Source organism: Gallinula chloropus (genome assembly GCF_964237585.1).
Source record: "Gallinula chloropus genome assembly, chromosome: 1".
Taxonomy (NCBI): Eukaryota; Metazoa; Chordata; class Aves; order Gruiformes; family Rallidae; genus Gallinula; species Gallinula chloropus.
This window is the reverse complement of record NC_140085.1, coordinates 117,553,651-117,567,534: the sequence shown is the minus strand read 5'-3', so window position 1 is coordinate 117,567,534 and position 13,884 is coordinate 117,553,651. Positions and strand designations below refer to the sequence as shown.

General features: G+C 42.0%; 1 protein-coding gene across 1 annotated transcript in view; it reads left to right on the top strand.

The window, feature by feature from the left end:
• Positions 1 to 13,884, top strand: part of DSCAM (DS cell adhesion molecule) — a gene marked incomplete at both ends in the record, with an annotated part of 461,919 nt that overhangs the window by 382,379 nt on the left and 65,656 nt on the right. The window contains one exon of the mRNA XM_084272693.1: positions 1,418 to 1,551. Coding sequence (XP_084128819.1) covers positions 1,418 to 1,551 — 134 coding nt within the window. The remainder of the gene's footprint in view (positions 1 to 1,417; positions 1,552 to 13,884) is intronic.

Sequence of the window (13,884 nt, the reverse complement as noted above, 5' to 3'; positions counted from 1 at the left end):
TTTTTACCACTATAATATCTGCTTCCTTAAACAAAGTAAAGCCAAGATTAAAGACCCATCTACAAAGATCAGCTTGCTGGACAAGGGGTTTTCCATCTGTATTGCATAATAACTGTTTTCTGTGAAAGGAAAGCAAGCTGATCAAGCATTGCGATGGTGGCTTTATTGGAAAGTGGTTATTTTGCTTGAAATTAGAGAAAAATATTAGATTGTTCAAGAACTGAAAGTCCATCTTTTTTTTTTTTTTTCCAATTTATTTTCAGTTTGTCTTTAAGGTTTGGCTGGGGTTGATCAATGGTCTCTTGAGGTCCCTTCGAACCCCTACATTCCCGTGATTAATACCATATGTAGTAATTTCCAGAACAACATATCTATTTTAATAATTTTACACAAATATTCTCCATATGCAATATTAAAATATATTTCATATTGTTTATTTTTATGTCTTTACAAGTATTTAAAAATAATTTCCTTCTGTTTACAAAAAAAGGGGGGGTGTGTCAGGAAACTTTAAAACAATTTGTTCTTATGTTAATTGTAGCCCTTGCTGTTTTGCTTAAGTACCAGTGTGTGTTTGGAAAATATAACACATGCTCATGAAATTACAGTCTTTCTCAAAATGCAAGCAGGCAAAGAGATACAGTTAAGATTATGTACTATGATTTTAGCATTTTCTGACTGAAGTTTTTTCCATGTGGTTTTAGAAAGGAGGGATTTTTTTCTCTTTTTCTGTGACAGTTTTTAATAGCTTATCTAAATAGCTGCTGTAATTAAAGAAATGGATATGTGTTCATGTACTGCAGTTCCAGGCAGAGGTCTGAGCTGCTGAGAGCAAGGCTGGGGGAAAGGAGACTGTGTGGCCACACGTCTGCTTACACATCACACCACTAGCTAGACCTGGGTCACGTCAGGCAATGCTAAATGCAAGGGACTATGGCTCGTTTACTCTCCACTTCATTAAATTCACAGCTCTACTGTGTGTCTCCATTAAACTGTTCACACGCGTGTTATTTATACAGCGAATAATCATTTGACATGAATTATGTCTTCAAAATTGACCATTTGTAGTGATAATATGGAGGGGGTTTCAATATTCACTAGCCATAGACAATATACTTTCATGCATGCAGGCAAGAGGTGGTACTTCACAAAAGTTTAACCATCAGAGGCAGCTTCTGCCTCAAGGGCCTCTGAAGCACAGCCTACCCCTCTTAGGGATGGGGGCACAGCAGCCCTCCAAACCCTCTCCTCTGGCCTGGGGAGCACAGAGGTTGCTTCCTAACACTGGGTGTCCTCCATGGTACACAGGCGCACAGTTACCAAAGCATCACACTCCCCTCTGCTTTTTTGCTCCTCAGTTACATTAGGAGAGCTGAGTGCCTGCCTTGGGCCACCTTAACACATCTTCCTTTTCTAGTTCCAGGTCCTCCTGCTGGTGTTAAAGCTGCTGCAGCCTCGGCCTCCATCGTCTTTGTGTCCTGGCTCCCTCCCCTCAAGTTGAATGGCATCATTCGGAAGTACACTGTCTTCTGCTCACACCCCTACCCCACAGTAAGTCCCACAGGGCCACCACAGAAGCACAGGACGGACTCAGGCTGAAATTGTATCTGTGGGTGCTCAGTGCTGGACGGTTTCCTTGCCACTTCCTTTCCTGACATTTGGTCTTTCCCCTAAGCAACGGTGAAGGGGAATCCTGGGGCTACTTGAGAGTTCTTTTGTTTTTTTCCCATCTATAAAACTTTTGCACTACTTAAAACTTATTTCAGAGTCATGATTCACAACTCATGTCAAAACTCACAATTAAAACAGAGTATCTTTTAGGGCATGGGGTGTTTCTTTTAGGATTTGCTCAGTGACTTTTTTACAGGACTACCTGCAAGCAATGTGCAGCTCTGTGGTAGCTGGAGGCATGTTTTATATACCCAACTGCTGAGTATGACTTCTGTTTTAATCTTAGTTCCTAACTTCGTGACTTGGGTATTCATGTGGGAAGGAGCATAACTAGTTAAGGAAAAATATATTTGCTTGTGAATAAACTTATTTATGCCTGGAGTATCTGCCCACTCTAGGTCAACATGCTGTTACTTGCTGAGAAAAGTAACAGACAAGAGAAAAATAGAATTGAATATCAGGTGTCTTTCTCTCCAAGTCACTAAGGAATCCAGACATCTTTAAACAGAAGGACCGATTGCTCTTTGTTAATAACTATGCATATTTATTTTAATATGCACTAGGGAAGTACTTATTTAGTTTTCAACCAAGGTTTTGTTTTAGTTTTAAGCCAGACTTCCCATCAAAGGTAGCACTGCAAGTTGCAAAATGTAGTCTTAGTTTAACAGACAAGGAAAACAGTGTTCTAGAACTAGGAGATTGACAGGGAAATTTCCAAAAGTGCCTCAGGCTTGTTTTCAAAGCTGTCTGAGATAGAGGAAGGCCTGAGGATAAGTCTGAATGGGACCCTTTGGGCAGACACAGCCTCACCTAAACCTCTTTTCCAGCAAATGAACAAATTCTGCAGGTACCCAAGGGGCAACACACAGATATCCATTGATAGCTATGCTTGAACAGATACATCCTAATATAAGCAGTGTTTAGTCAAGTCCAAAGCTAAGGGTAGTAGATCTTCATTTATATTTGTGGTGGATGCCAGGTGCCCACCAAAGCTAGTCTATTGTACCCCTCCCCAGCTGGACAGAGAAGAGAAGATTTAATGAAAGGGTCATGAGTTGGGATAAGGACAGGGAGAGATCATTTACCAATTGCCATCATGGGTGAAACAGACTCAGCTTGGTAAAATTAATTTATTACCAATCAAATCAGAGTAGAATAATGAGAAATAAACCCAGATCTTAAAAATATCTTTCCCCCACCTCTTCCTTCTTCCCATACTTAACCTTATCCCCAAATTCTCTACCTCCTCCCCACCGCCAGCACAGGGGGACCACAGGGAAATGGAGCTTGCAGTCAGTTCATCACATGAAGACTCTGCTGCTCCTTCTTCCTCAGCAGAACTCCTCACACTCTTCCCCTGCTCAAGTGTGGGGTCTCTCTCATGAGGGACAGTCCTCCATAAACTTCTACAATGTGAGTCCTTGCCACAGGGCTTCAGCTCTTCACCGACTGCTCCACTGTGGGTCCCTTGCTCAGGCTGTAGACCTTCAGGACCAGTGGGGGTTTCTTACAGAGCCACAAGTCCTGCCAGGAGCTTGCTCCACCATGGCCTTCCCATGGGGTCACAGCCTCCTTCAGGCATATCCATCTATACTGGTGTGGGGTCCTCCAGGGTCTACAGATTAATATCTGCTCCTCATCATCCTCCATGGGCTGCAGGGGGACAGCCTGCCTCATCATGGTCTTCACTAAGGGCAGCAGGGGAATCTGCTCTGACTGCTGGAGCATGTCCGTGTCCCCCCCTTCACTGACCTTGGTGTCCGCAGAGTTGTTCCTCTCACATTTTCTCATTTGCTGCTGGGGTTTCTTTTTTGTCCCTCTTAATTATTATCCCAGAGGTGCTACCACTGTTACTGATTGGCTCAGTCTTCTCCAGCATCAGGTCTGTCTTGGAGCTAGCTGGCATTGGTTCTATTCAACATTGGGAAAACTGCTAGTAGCTCCTTCCAGAAGCCACCCCTGTAGCACCTCTGCTACAAAAACCTTGCCATGCAAACCCAACACAATGTGGTCAGACTACTAACTCCAAAATCCATTAATTTAATAATTGTAGCCACGCAAAAAGAACTATCTATCTTGAGCATACCATGTAATTGCCAACTAGGCAGAGATTTTTCCCTCACGGTTCATACGCTTCAGTGGCACACAGTGGGTTAAAGAGGCTTGAGCTTACAGCACTGGATCTTGCTGTTAGGGCTCGGGTTGGAGGGCACCGAGCACTTCTCTGGGAGGTTGGAGAGAACACCAGGTGGTGCTGCCGGCTTTTCTAGTCACCGAGCTGCAGTGTTGCTTCCTGAGGCCTTGCTAGCAACAATTTTTTGTATGTTTATACCAGGAAAATAAACACCCTCGGCTATTTTTCCCCCCTCTCTAGTATGCAGTTCTCTCATATACAAAGTTATTATTTTAAGCCTGCTTATCGTATAGTTAGCTTTAGGAATGCCCAAGTGATGTATAATAACAAGAGGAGTTACTCTTTTTGCTGGTCCTGGCCTGTACTGAATCTCCCTGCTATACTTTTGTGGTGTTCATTATGGCATATGAGGGTATCACTGCCATATAGAGGCACTTGGAGGCGTTTGTGTTTTCTATTCATGTGTTAGTGTACAGTGATCCTGTTGTTACCTGTGTGCATGAAGGGGCGTATGTGTTTATGCAGATAAATATGTATGTACATACACATACATGTATATATGTATGTACAAAACGTGTCTATGAGGACAGTCCCTGTATGGCTTCTTCCTAGGGCTTAGCAGGTCAGTGTGAGTTGTGGCTTACAGAGCAGGTCCACCTGCATTAGCCCTGCATGGTGAGTGAGGCAGTGGTCAATTTCCAGAAGCCGGGTTGGACAACTTTAAACAAGTGCAAAAGCTCAGGAAACATTTAATATAGGATGCGCTCCCCCAACTTAATTTCTAACAAGCTGATTTGTTAGCTTTTATCCTTAAAAGTACTGTGAAATAAAAAGTTATTTTATTCAGGGCTAGTTCTGCAGTGACAGAAGCCTGTTGCCGGGGTGCTTAAATGTTAACACCCATGTGCAGGTTTGGTCTGGACATCCCAAGGAAGTCCTTGTATGAGTTCATTGTTGGCAGAAACAAGTAGCTGACAGAGAAAATGGTCTTAAATTAGAGTGGGGAGGGGAATAAATAGAAGACCTGTGTCTTTATCAGCTCTTTTGCCACCCTAAGTTGTAGGCACAGAGGCATAAAATTTCTTGAACTTCTTCCTTTATTGAAAGCCCTGGTTGCAAAACAGCTTTGCCCACCATTTAAGCAGAAAGGCAAACACTAGTTTTTAAGCATTGGTGAGAAGAAAAATGAAAGGATCCCTCTTGTGCATCCTGGAACCTGCTTTGGCAGGGGGGTTGGACTCGATCTCTTGAGGTCCCTTCCAACCCCTACAATTCTGTGATTCTGTGACAGTGTCAAAGAAAAACTTTCTGGGAAGGCTATATTCTTTGCAGATTGCATTTGGCAAGCAGTACTTGTGTGCTGAGAACAAATTGATACAGTACACTTCAGACATTTGGGCTAACAAGGCAGTCCTTTGCACAAGAACACTGATTTGGTGTTTAAGGCACCCACAGGAAAACAAATTCACTCTGCTGTGCACATTTTTACTACGAAGCACAACCCTCATATGACTCAACCCGAGATGAAGATTTGCTACCTCTTGCACAGTTCAGTTTGCTATGCAAGGGTAGAAGCTGTTAAAACTTCTGCTGTCCCTCTACAGAAGGATGCAGACATTTCCCTTTTAAATATTCTATGTTCTAAGGACAGTATTTGCCTGCAATGTTCCAAGTCACAAATATGATTAATGTGTGAAAAATAAAAACGATTCTCCACTGCAGTCTGTCCTCTAGCAAAGATCCAATGTCATACTGTTTAATTGTTGTGCCTAGAGTATTGCATGGACACTATTAGGCAGAACTTTATCTTCTTTTTGTTCTGTAAAAATAGGAAAAGATACAAAAATGTGACTTAATGTGTCCTTCATTCTTCGAATCAAGAAAAAAACCCATCTAAAATTGAAGTGGAAATAATTGTCCCCTATGCTAACTCATAGCCCACATTCCCACAGTTCTTGACCCCACTTCCCTCCAGATCCATGTCCAACTCCTCGTAGGAGCTGGCTTCTCAAGACCACTTGTAATGGTCCCACGTTGGCCACCTTCCTTTTCGGTGTGCTTATTCACAGTGTACTGGCATGGCGCTCATCACACTCATTCTGCCCAGGCCTCGGGAAAGCAACAGGCAGCGCTATCAGTTGTAGCATGGGCTGCCATCCCATCCTGTAACTCTAGGTTTTCCCAGTGGTGCCATAGACATTGCACATGGTTTGAATCCTAGCAAAGAACCTAGGGTGGTTTGGCTTCTGCCTGGCTGTGGGCGAAACTGCTCTAGGTGGCTGCTTCAGCATCTGCTGCCTTGGGTTGTAGATGTGTATTGCCAGGGATTTAAAGAAGCAAGAGAACATGAGATTTCTTAAAAAAAAACACCAACAACCTCTTGTTGCATTCAGGTCAGTACACTACATTAAGATGAATCAATGCTATTAGATGAAATAAAATTTAGATGGCAGAAAATGCCTGGAAAAGGTCACCTCCATCTAAAACGTAAAGCATGGAATGTCTAACCAGCCTGGGAAACTGTAATCTCAGAACAGATTTAAAAGGCAACAGAGAAAGAAAGTGGGGGAACAAAGGTTAAGAGGCAGGATTTCCTGGTGCAAGAAGAGCTGAGAAAGCATTAGAACTGATGGGAAAAGCAGAAAGAGTTTAAGACCTGAAGACGTGTAGACCAACTATGTAATTAGTGTGTAAACAAACAGTATGGCATCACTCAATCACAAATACACATATTAAAATCTGTTTTGCTTTGTTCATTAGAAAAATGCAGTCATTATTGTTATTGCTGCTTTTAGGGTTTTGTTGGGGTGATCTGTTAGTCAGTTGCTCCCTAATAGAAGCAAACTTATTAAACAGGCTTACCCTGCTGTTTCCAGCAAAGCAGGTCATTAAATTGTGCATCAGTGTTCTGCTTTCTCCATGGGATGCCCAGAGATTAATAGGAAGGAGTCATGTATGTAGAACTGCACTATAAAAGGAAAATAAATGGAGACCGCTCTCCTTCGCAGTGAGTTTCCTTTTCAGTACATTGTCAGTTGGTTCTTGTCTTCATTCCACTCATATTAAGATGTGGAATAAGATGACCTCTCTGTTGCTCTCTGATTTCCTGATAGTGAAAGCTAAAAGCAGACTTGTTTGGGCAACTGCACATAGAAATTGTTCAGACATGAAAGACATACAATACTGCCGATGGCCTAAAATGTTGTAGGAGTTTTATTGGAGCCTTTCCCCCGTCTAACTTAGGAAACATCTTGGTGACAATCTAATTTGTTTCTTTTTCTCCAGAGTTGAATGCTAGCTCTGCCAGTGTTTCGTTTCAGTTGTTGTATACATATTTTGGCAACAGGATTTCCAATTTTAAACTTCCATAGAATAATAGAATTTAGGTTAGAAGGATCCCCTGGAGGTCACTTAGTCCAACCCCCTTCTCAAGGCAAGTTTAATCACGTCAGGTTGTTCAGGGACACATCTAATGAAGTCTTGGACACTTCCATGAATGGAGATCTAGGCCCTCTCTCTCGGCCCCAGTTCCAATATTCAGCCACTGTTTATTGTTTTCCCTCAGTTGATAAGAATTTCTAATGTCAAAACTTTACCCATCGTGTAGCTTCAAAAGAGCTTGGCTCCATCTTTTCAGTGTCATCTGATAAAGTATATGTAGATGGCAATAAAGTCTCTCCTGAACTTTCTCTTCTTAAGGCTGAGAGACATAGTTGGCTCATCCTGTCTTTTTACATGTGCTATGCTCCAGTCTCCTGACCATCCCCTGACAGTCCCATCCTATACTTGCTCCAGTATGTCCATGGTGTTTGGGGTTTTTTTGTACTGAAGAGCCCAAGACTGGACAGAGTACTTAGATGCAGGTTTGCAACTACAGAATAGAGGGAAAAGTTCACCTCTCTAGACCTGCTGGCTACACTCTTATAGTTGCAGAGTTACTTCTATCAGACCTGATGTTCTGCAGAGCTGCCTCTTGGACAGTCGGCTCTCAGGCAGTACTAGTGCATGGGGTTATTCTATCCCAGATGCAGAACTTCATATTTGCTCTTTTTGAACTTGACTCTGGCCACATTTCTCCAGCCTGTCTAGATACCCCTGAACAACACCTGCACTTTCTATTACCCCCAATTTCAGGCCATTCGCAAACATGCTGATTGTGCACTCTTGTTCTGTCTCTCAGGTTATTATTGAAGACATTAAGCAGTATTAGTCCCAGAAAATTATCCCCAAGGGATACTACTAATTACTGGCTTGTAGCTGAACCCACTGATCATGTCAATCATTCCTCTGTCTTCTGCATGTGTCTAAAGATGACATCTAGTAGGATGTGCTCAATAACTATCTCAAATTATTAGCCTAGGTTGGCCAGCCTGTAGTTACCTACATCATCCACCTTGCCCTTCTTGAAAATTAGTGTGGCATTTGCCTTTTCTCAGTGATCAGCTTTCAAATACAGCTAGGAGTAGCCACACAATGGCATGAGCCACCTCCTTCAGCACCCTCAGATGCATCCTATCCAGTACCATGGGCTTCTGTATGTTTAATTAAGTGAATCTTATATGCTCACTAATTCAATCTCCCTCGCCTTTGAGTACAGCTTCACTCCCAAAGACTCTTCAAGAACGTTCAGGGACCTGGAGGCCTGAGAGCAAATCTTGTCAGTGAAAACTGGGGGTTGTTGCAAACTTGCTGAATGTGCACGCAATCCCACTGTCTGTGCTGTCAACAACAGTGTTAAAAAGCACTGGTTCCAATACCAGCCCCTGAGGAATGCTACTCATCACTGCTCTTCACACATCCCAGATCTTAAAGTTTGCCAAATAAGAAGCTCCCAGGTCAAGTTCATAGAATCATAGAATCATTAAGGTTGGACAAGACCTCCAAGATCATCTAGTCCAACCATCCCACTACCACTCATATTGCTCAATAAACCATGTCCCTAAGTACCTCATCCAACCTTTCCTTAAACACCCTGAGGGATGGTGACTCCATCCTGGTGACTCCCTGGGCAGGAGAGGCACTCTTTCTGACAAGACATTTCTCCGAACCTCCCCTGGCACAACTTGCAGCTATTTCCTCTTGTCCTATAGCTAGTTATCTGCGAGAAAAGAAGCCGGCTGGTGTTTGCTCTGTTGGGCCTGCAAAGAGCTTCTAGCTGCTTCTTGCAGAAGCCACCCTGGCAGCCCTGCCGCTCACCCTCTCCCCACTCCTACACCAGAACCCAGCCATGCAAAACTACAACATTGTCCCAAAACTGAACACAGTATTCGGGGTGCAGCCTCACCCAAGCTGAGTACAGGGGGATGATCACCTCCTCCAGTCCTTAGTTAGCAGATCAGTGCCTCCATCCCATTCATGAAGGAGTCTCCAATAATTATCACATACCTTTTTCCTTTTGCACAGACACTTGGTTAAGGATCAGATGTCTCTGATGAATCCTTTTATTGGTCTTGTTTATCCTCACCAGTGCCCAGAGCATTATACACATTCTGAATTTACAGATTTGCAAGTGAAGCAACAGTCTTTTTCCTGTTGTCAGAAGTCACAACTTTCAGCCTTCTAATATCTTGTCAACTGCCTTCCACTACCTGTTTGACCAAGTTCTCCTGTTCTTCCTTGTTTGTGTTGTGTGACTCAGATTCTCATCCCCACATGCAGTCTGAAGCAGAGTTGCTGGGCACCTGCTGTGATAACTGATATGGCAATGGCTACACCAGTCAGGAGCACACTGGCTTTCTCCACTTCCCAACAGGTCCCTTCCTGCAAGACTGTGAGCCCACTCAAGCTTTCCCCATCCAAGCGCTCATTAGTTAGCTTATGAGCACTGTTATTGTCACATGTTTCTGCTGCCCACACCACCCCCACAGCAAAAGGGAGTGTGGCACAGACATCTGCCACTTCGGGGGTACACTTTCACTAATGCAGCACATTCCTGTATAAGCAGAGGGGACTGGTTTCCCCACTGTTTAAGGAGTTGTCCATTTTGCAAAGATGCATGTATCTGTTTAGTTCTACATGTGTGCAATGTATGATTTCTCCATCAGAAAAGCTGCATTACTCAAGCTGTAACCATTACTTCTTGCTTCTGAAAAACTGTCTGTACTCCATGAAGTTATAGCTGAGGTCTCTTGGGCATAGCATTCAATAAACATGTTGTTAATACCAAACCAAACCCACAACTGTTCAACACATTAAAAGTAGGATTGTGATTCTTAAATGTGAATTCCCTGCCTTTGATTAAATGTTTCATATCCATCATAGTTTTCTGAGTGCTCAGCATTCATATCTCTGACAGGCTTTTAAAGTTCTTTGTTTTATACCAAATTCCTTACTGTACAGTATGAAGTGAGTTTCCATGGAGGAGAGTACAGTGGTACCTCTGTGGAGGTGCTCCCCAAAGCACCTGAGCCAAAATTGTGCTCAATTCTGTAGAAAAGGTCTATTTAATGAAGAGTGCAGATTGCGTTTCACTATCCACTGTGAGTATCCAGGTTGGAAAATATTACAAGAAGCTTGCAACACATTCAGGTACAAATTAAAAAAAATACTTTTCTAATAAGAAAAAAAAATATTTTCTGGCCTTGAATCCTGGCAAGAGTCTTGAAATATTGATTGATCAAACTGTTGCTAGTTGTGGGTTTCTGGTAAGAGTTATGATTTCTTCCTTAAACCCACCTTGACAGAGATCCAAAATTATGAGAAGCATGAGGACTAGAAAGAAGAAGAAATTCCAAAGCAAGATGTTGTTGAAACAGATAAATTGAGTGAGAATGTTCCCACATAGGTCCCAGATGATGCTGTCATGATAAGAGTATTAGCTGGATTAGCCAAATGTTGAACCAGAACACATAGCAGACCCCAATGCTGAAACAGGCGTGATGAATAGGAGTTATCTCATAGTTCAAACCCTACAGTCAAGCCCAGATACCTAGCAGTGACCTGTTTCTGAGATAATCTTTGAAAACTGTAATTCTACAATTCTGGATTTCTCCAAAGAATTTAGAAAGATAAAAAAACTGAAAGCCCAGAAAAGATTCATCTTGGCCTGGAAATACTTCTGAGAAACAGTTGGTTTTGGAGGATGGGAGAGGCGAACAGATGTGAAGCAGTGATGGAGAAAAGGGAAAGATATTTGGCTAAAACCCAAGTCACTTTACTTGAAAACATAATTGATATTGGAAACTCACCAACATCTGGGACTGTTCGGGCAGATGGGTTACTGATTTTTTTGGTATGCTTATTTTTCTGTGAGAAACATACTGTTGAACTAGTTAGGATTCTAGACTTATTTCATATCTTTGCTTTTGGTTTGAACCCATGAATAAATAAAAAATTGCATGGTTTAGCCTGCTGTAAAATTAAACAAGTGTATGGAATCTGCACAAGACACCATTCCCATGTATATCCTGTCTGCTCAGTCAGTGGCTAGACTGTTCATCTACTTCTCACATCTCTGTGCAGCTTTTTCTGTCCATCTGTAGAGCAGCATACTGAGGGAAAAAGTATAGTCAGATTACCCAGCCATGATGTATTACAGGGGATATTTTTCTGTTCAGTAGAAAAAGTTGTACAAATCAGATTCTTTCTCCAGGTTTCCTTCCTCTCTTCCACAAGTGGATAACCACAACTTTCCAACTCCAGCCACACAGTTTTCAAAAGGTCCCAGTGAAAACAAGCCCAATATCTTGGTTTCTTATGAAGAAATGTTTGAGATATATTTCCCAATACAAAGACATGCAGAATCTTCCACAAAGCACAAGGCCAGTGCAAGGTCCTGTACATGGGTCAGAGCAATCACAAGCACAGCTCCAGGCTGGGTGGGGAATGGAATGAGAGCAGCCCTGAGGAGAAGTACTTGGAGATGCTAATTGATGACACGTTCAACATGTAGCAGCAATCTGTGCTTGCATCCCATAAAGCCAAACATATCCTGGGGTGCACCAAAAGAAGCATGACCAGCAGATTGAGGTAGGTGATTCTGCCCCTCTGCTCTGCTATGGTGACACTCTGCCTGGGATACTGCATACAGCTCTGGGGTACAAGAAAGATACTGAGCTGCTGAGGCAAGTTCGGAAAAGGGCCACAAAGATGATTAGAGAACTGGGGCACCTCTCCTGTGAAGACAGGCTGAGAGAGTTGGGCTTGTCCAACCTGGAGAAGAAAAGGCTCCAGAGAAACCTTATTGCAGCCTTCCAGTACCTTAAGGGGCCTACAGGAAAGCTGGAGAAGGACTCTTTTATCAGGGAGCGTAGTGACAAGACAAGGGGTAATGTGTTTAAACTGAGAGAGGGTAGATTTAGATTAGATATGAGGAAAAATTAGTCTGGTGGAGAGTGTCAAGGGGGGGTTGGAACTAAATGATCTTTGAGGCCCCTTCCAACCGAAACCATTCTGTGATTCTTTTTTATATATATAAATATACATACATTATGTGTGTGTATATCTATCAATGTATATACAATATACATACATTATGTGTGTATCAATGTATATACAATGTATAAACATTGATCGATATACACACACACAACCCATTATATTACCTAGATCTTTAAAGAATCAGAATTAGCTGACATAAATTCCCAGCATCCAGGTATTTTCCACACAATTCTTTAAGGCAGGCACAACTCTTGTCTTGATTTTCCATGAGATATGCCCAAATTCTAGCTCAACATGAGATGGCTTTGCCTGATATTCTCTGACTCTCGCTTCCTCTCCAGTTTTAAAGACTTGAATAAAAGGCATGAAAAATAGAACAAAAGCATTTATAGACCAGAACTGATTTGTTGTTACACACTGTAGACTTCAATGATTCAAAAGGCACTTAAAATCTCTTAAAAGATGGGGGAGTGAACTGGCAGAAGTTGGCTAAGTAGATAAAGTTACTGTTGAATGAAAGTTTATTTAGAGTCAGCAGAATCATAGAATCGTAGAATATGTAAGGCTGAATTTAACATATATGTTAATTGATTTGTGTACTACAAGCAGTATTTATTACTGTGTCTATACAGTACTCTTTACTCAGATATTTATGTTTATTAATTCTTGTTCTTAATATTTAAATAGAGTATAAGTGGGGGTTATTAAAAATTATTTTGAATATTAGTTAAAATATATGGGGGTTACATGTCACATGCACTGTTATCAGTTTTTGCATAGTTATTATTGCTTTGTTACCAGATCTCAGATAGAGCAAATTAATTCCTTTAATTGCTTTATCACCTTTACATTTCTACCTGTCTTATTTTTGTCATGGAGCAAATCTCAAGAGATATGTGACAGAGTGTAATTAATTCTGATGATGTGCTGGTTTTAACCCTATCCCAGCCAAAACCAGAGTATATGAGGTCAAAAAATTTGTGAGTTGACTGAAATGCTCTGCAGAAACCTGGTGATTTCTTGGGGCCACCAAAGGAGGCCCCTGGCAGCGCAGGGGCCAGTCTCCTGAGCTACCTGTGACACCACATTCTGCTTCCCTCATCATGAGCCTTAGGAGGCTGATGCACTCTCTGTGAGTTGCTGCAAAGGGGCAAGCAGGTAGTGTACCTCAGTGGCTCCCAAGCAATAGATTTCTTGACTTCATGGACGATGTCAAAGTCCAGGAAGAGGGCTGTCTTCTAAGCATAACTCCTGGAAATGTGTTTGCAAGATTTTCCTGCAGGCAGGGATATAGGAAACCTGCCTCCCTGTTTCTAAAATTTCCATTTTGCACTTTCTAACATTTCAGTTCTGCATTTAAGGAAAAAAACTCAAACAAAATAAACAAACAAAACCCCAAACATTTTATATGGAAGCTGAATTCTGTTTTGTGCACAGCTTCTGATTACAATGGTTATCTCCAGTAAAAAAAAAACAAACAGCTGTCAGGTTTCAAACTATGAGTTAAAATAGAACAGAAGCCATTATATAATCACTGTGGTATCCAGAGTTTTACTGAAAACTGTGGCCCGGGATTGGTGGTTGTTTGCAGCTCTGTCGATTTGTGAAACGAAGCAAGGCAAAAGCCACCAGTCCTGGAGAAAAGTACTAATGCATGATCTCAGGTAGATTTTCACATCTTTAAGGAGTTCACCAAGAGG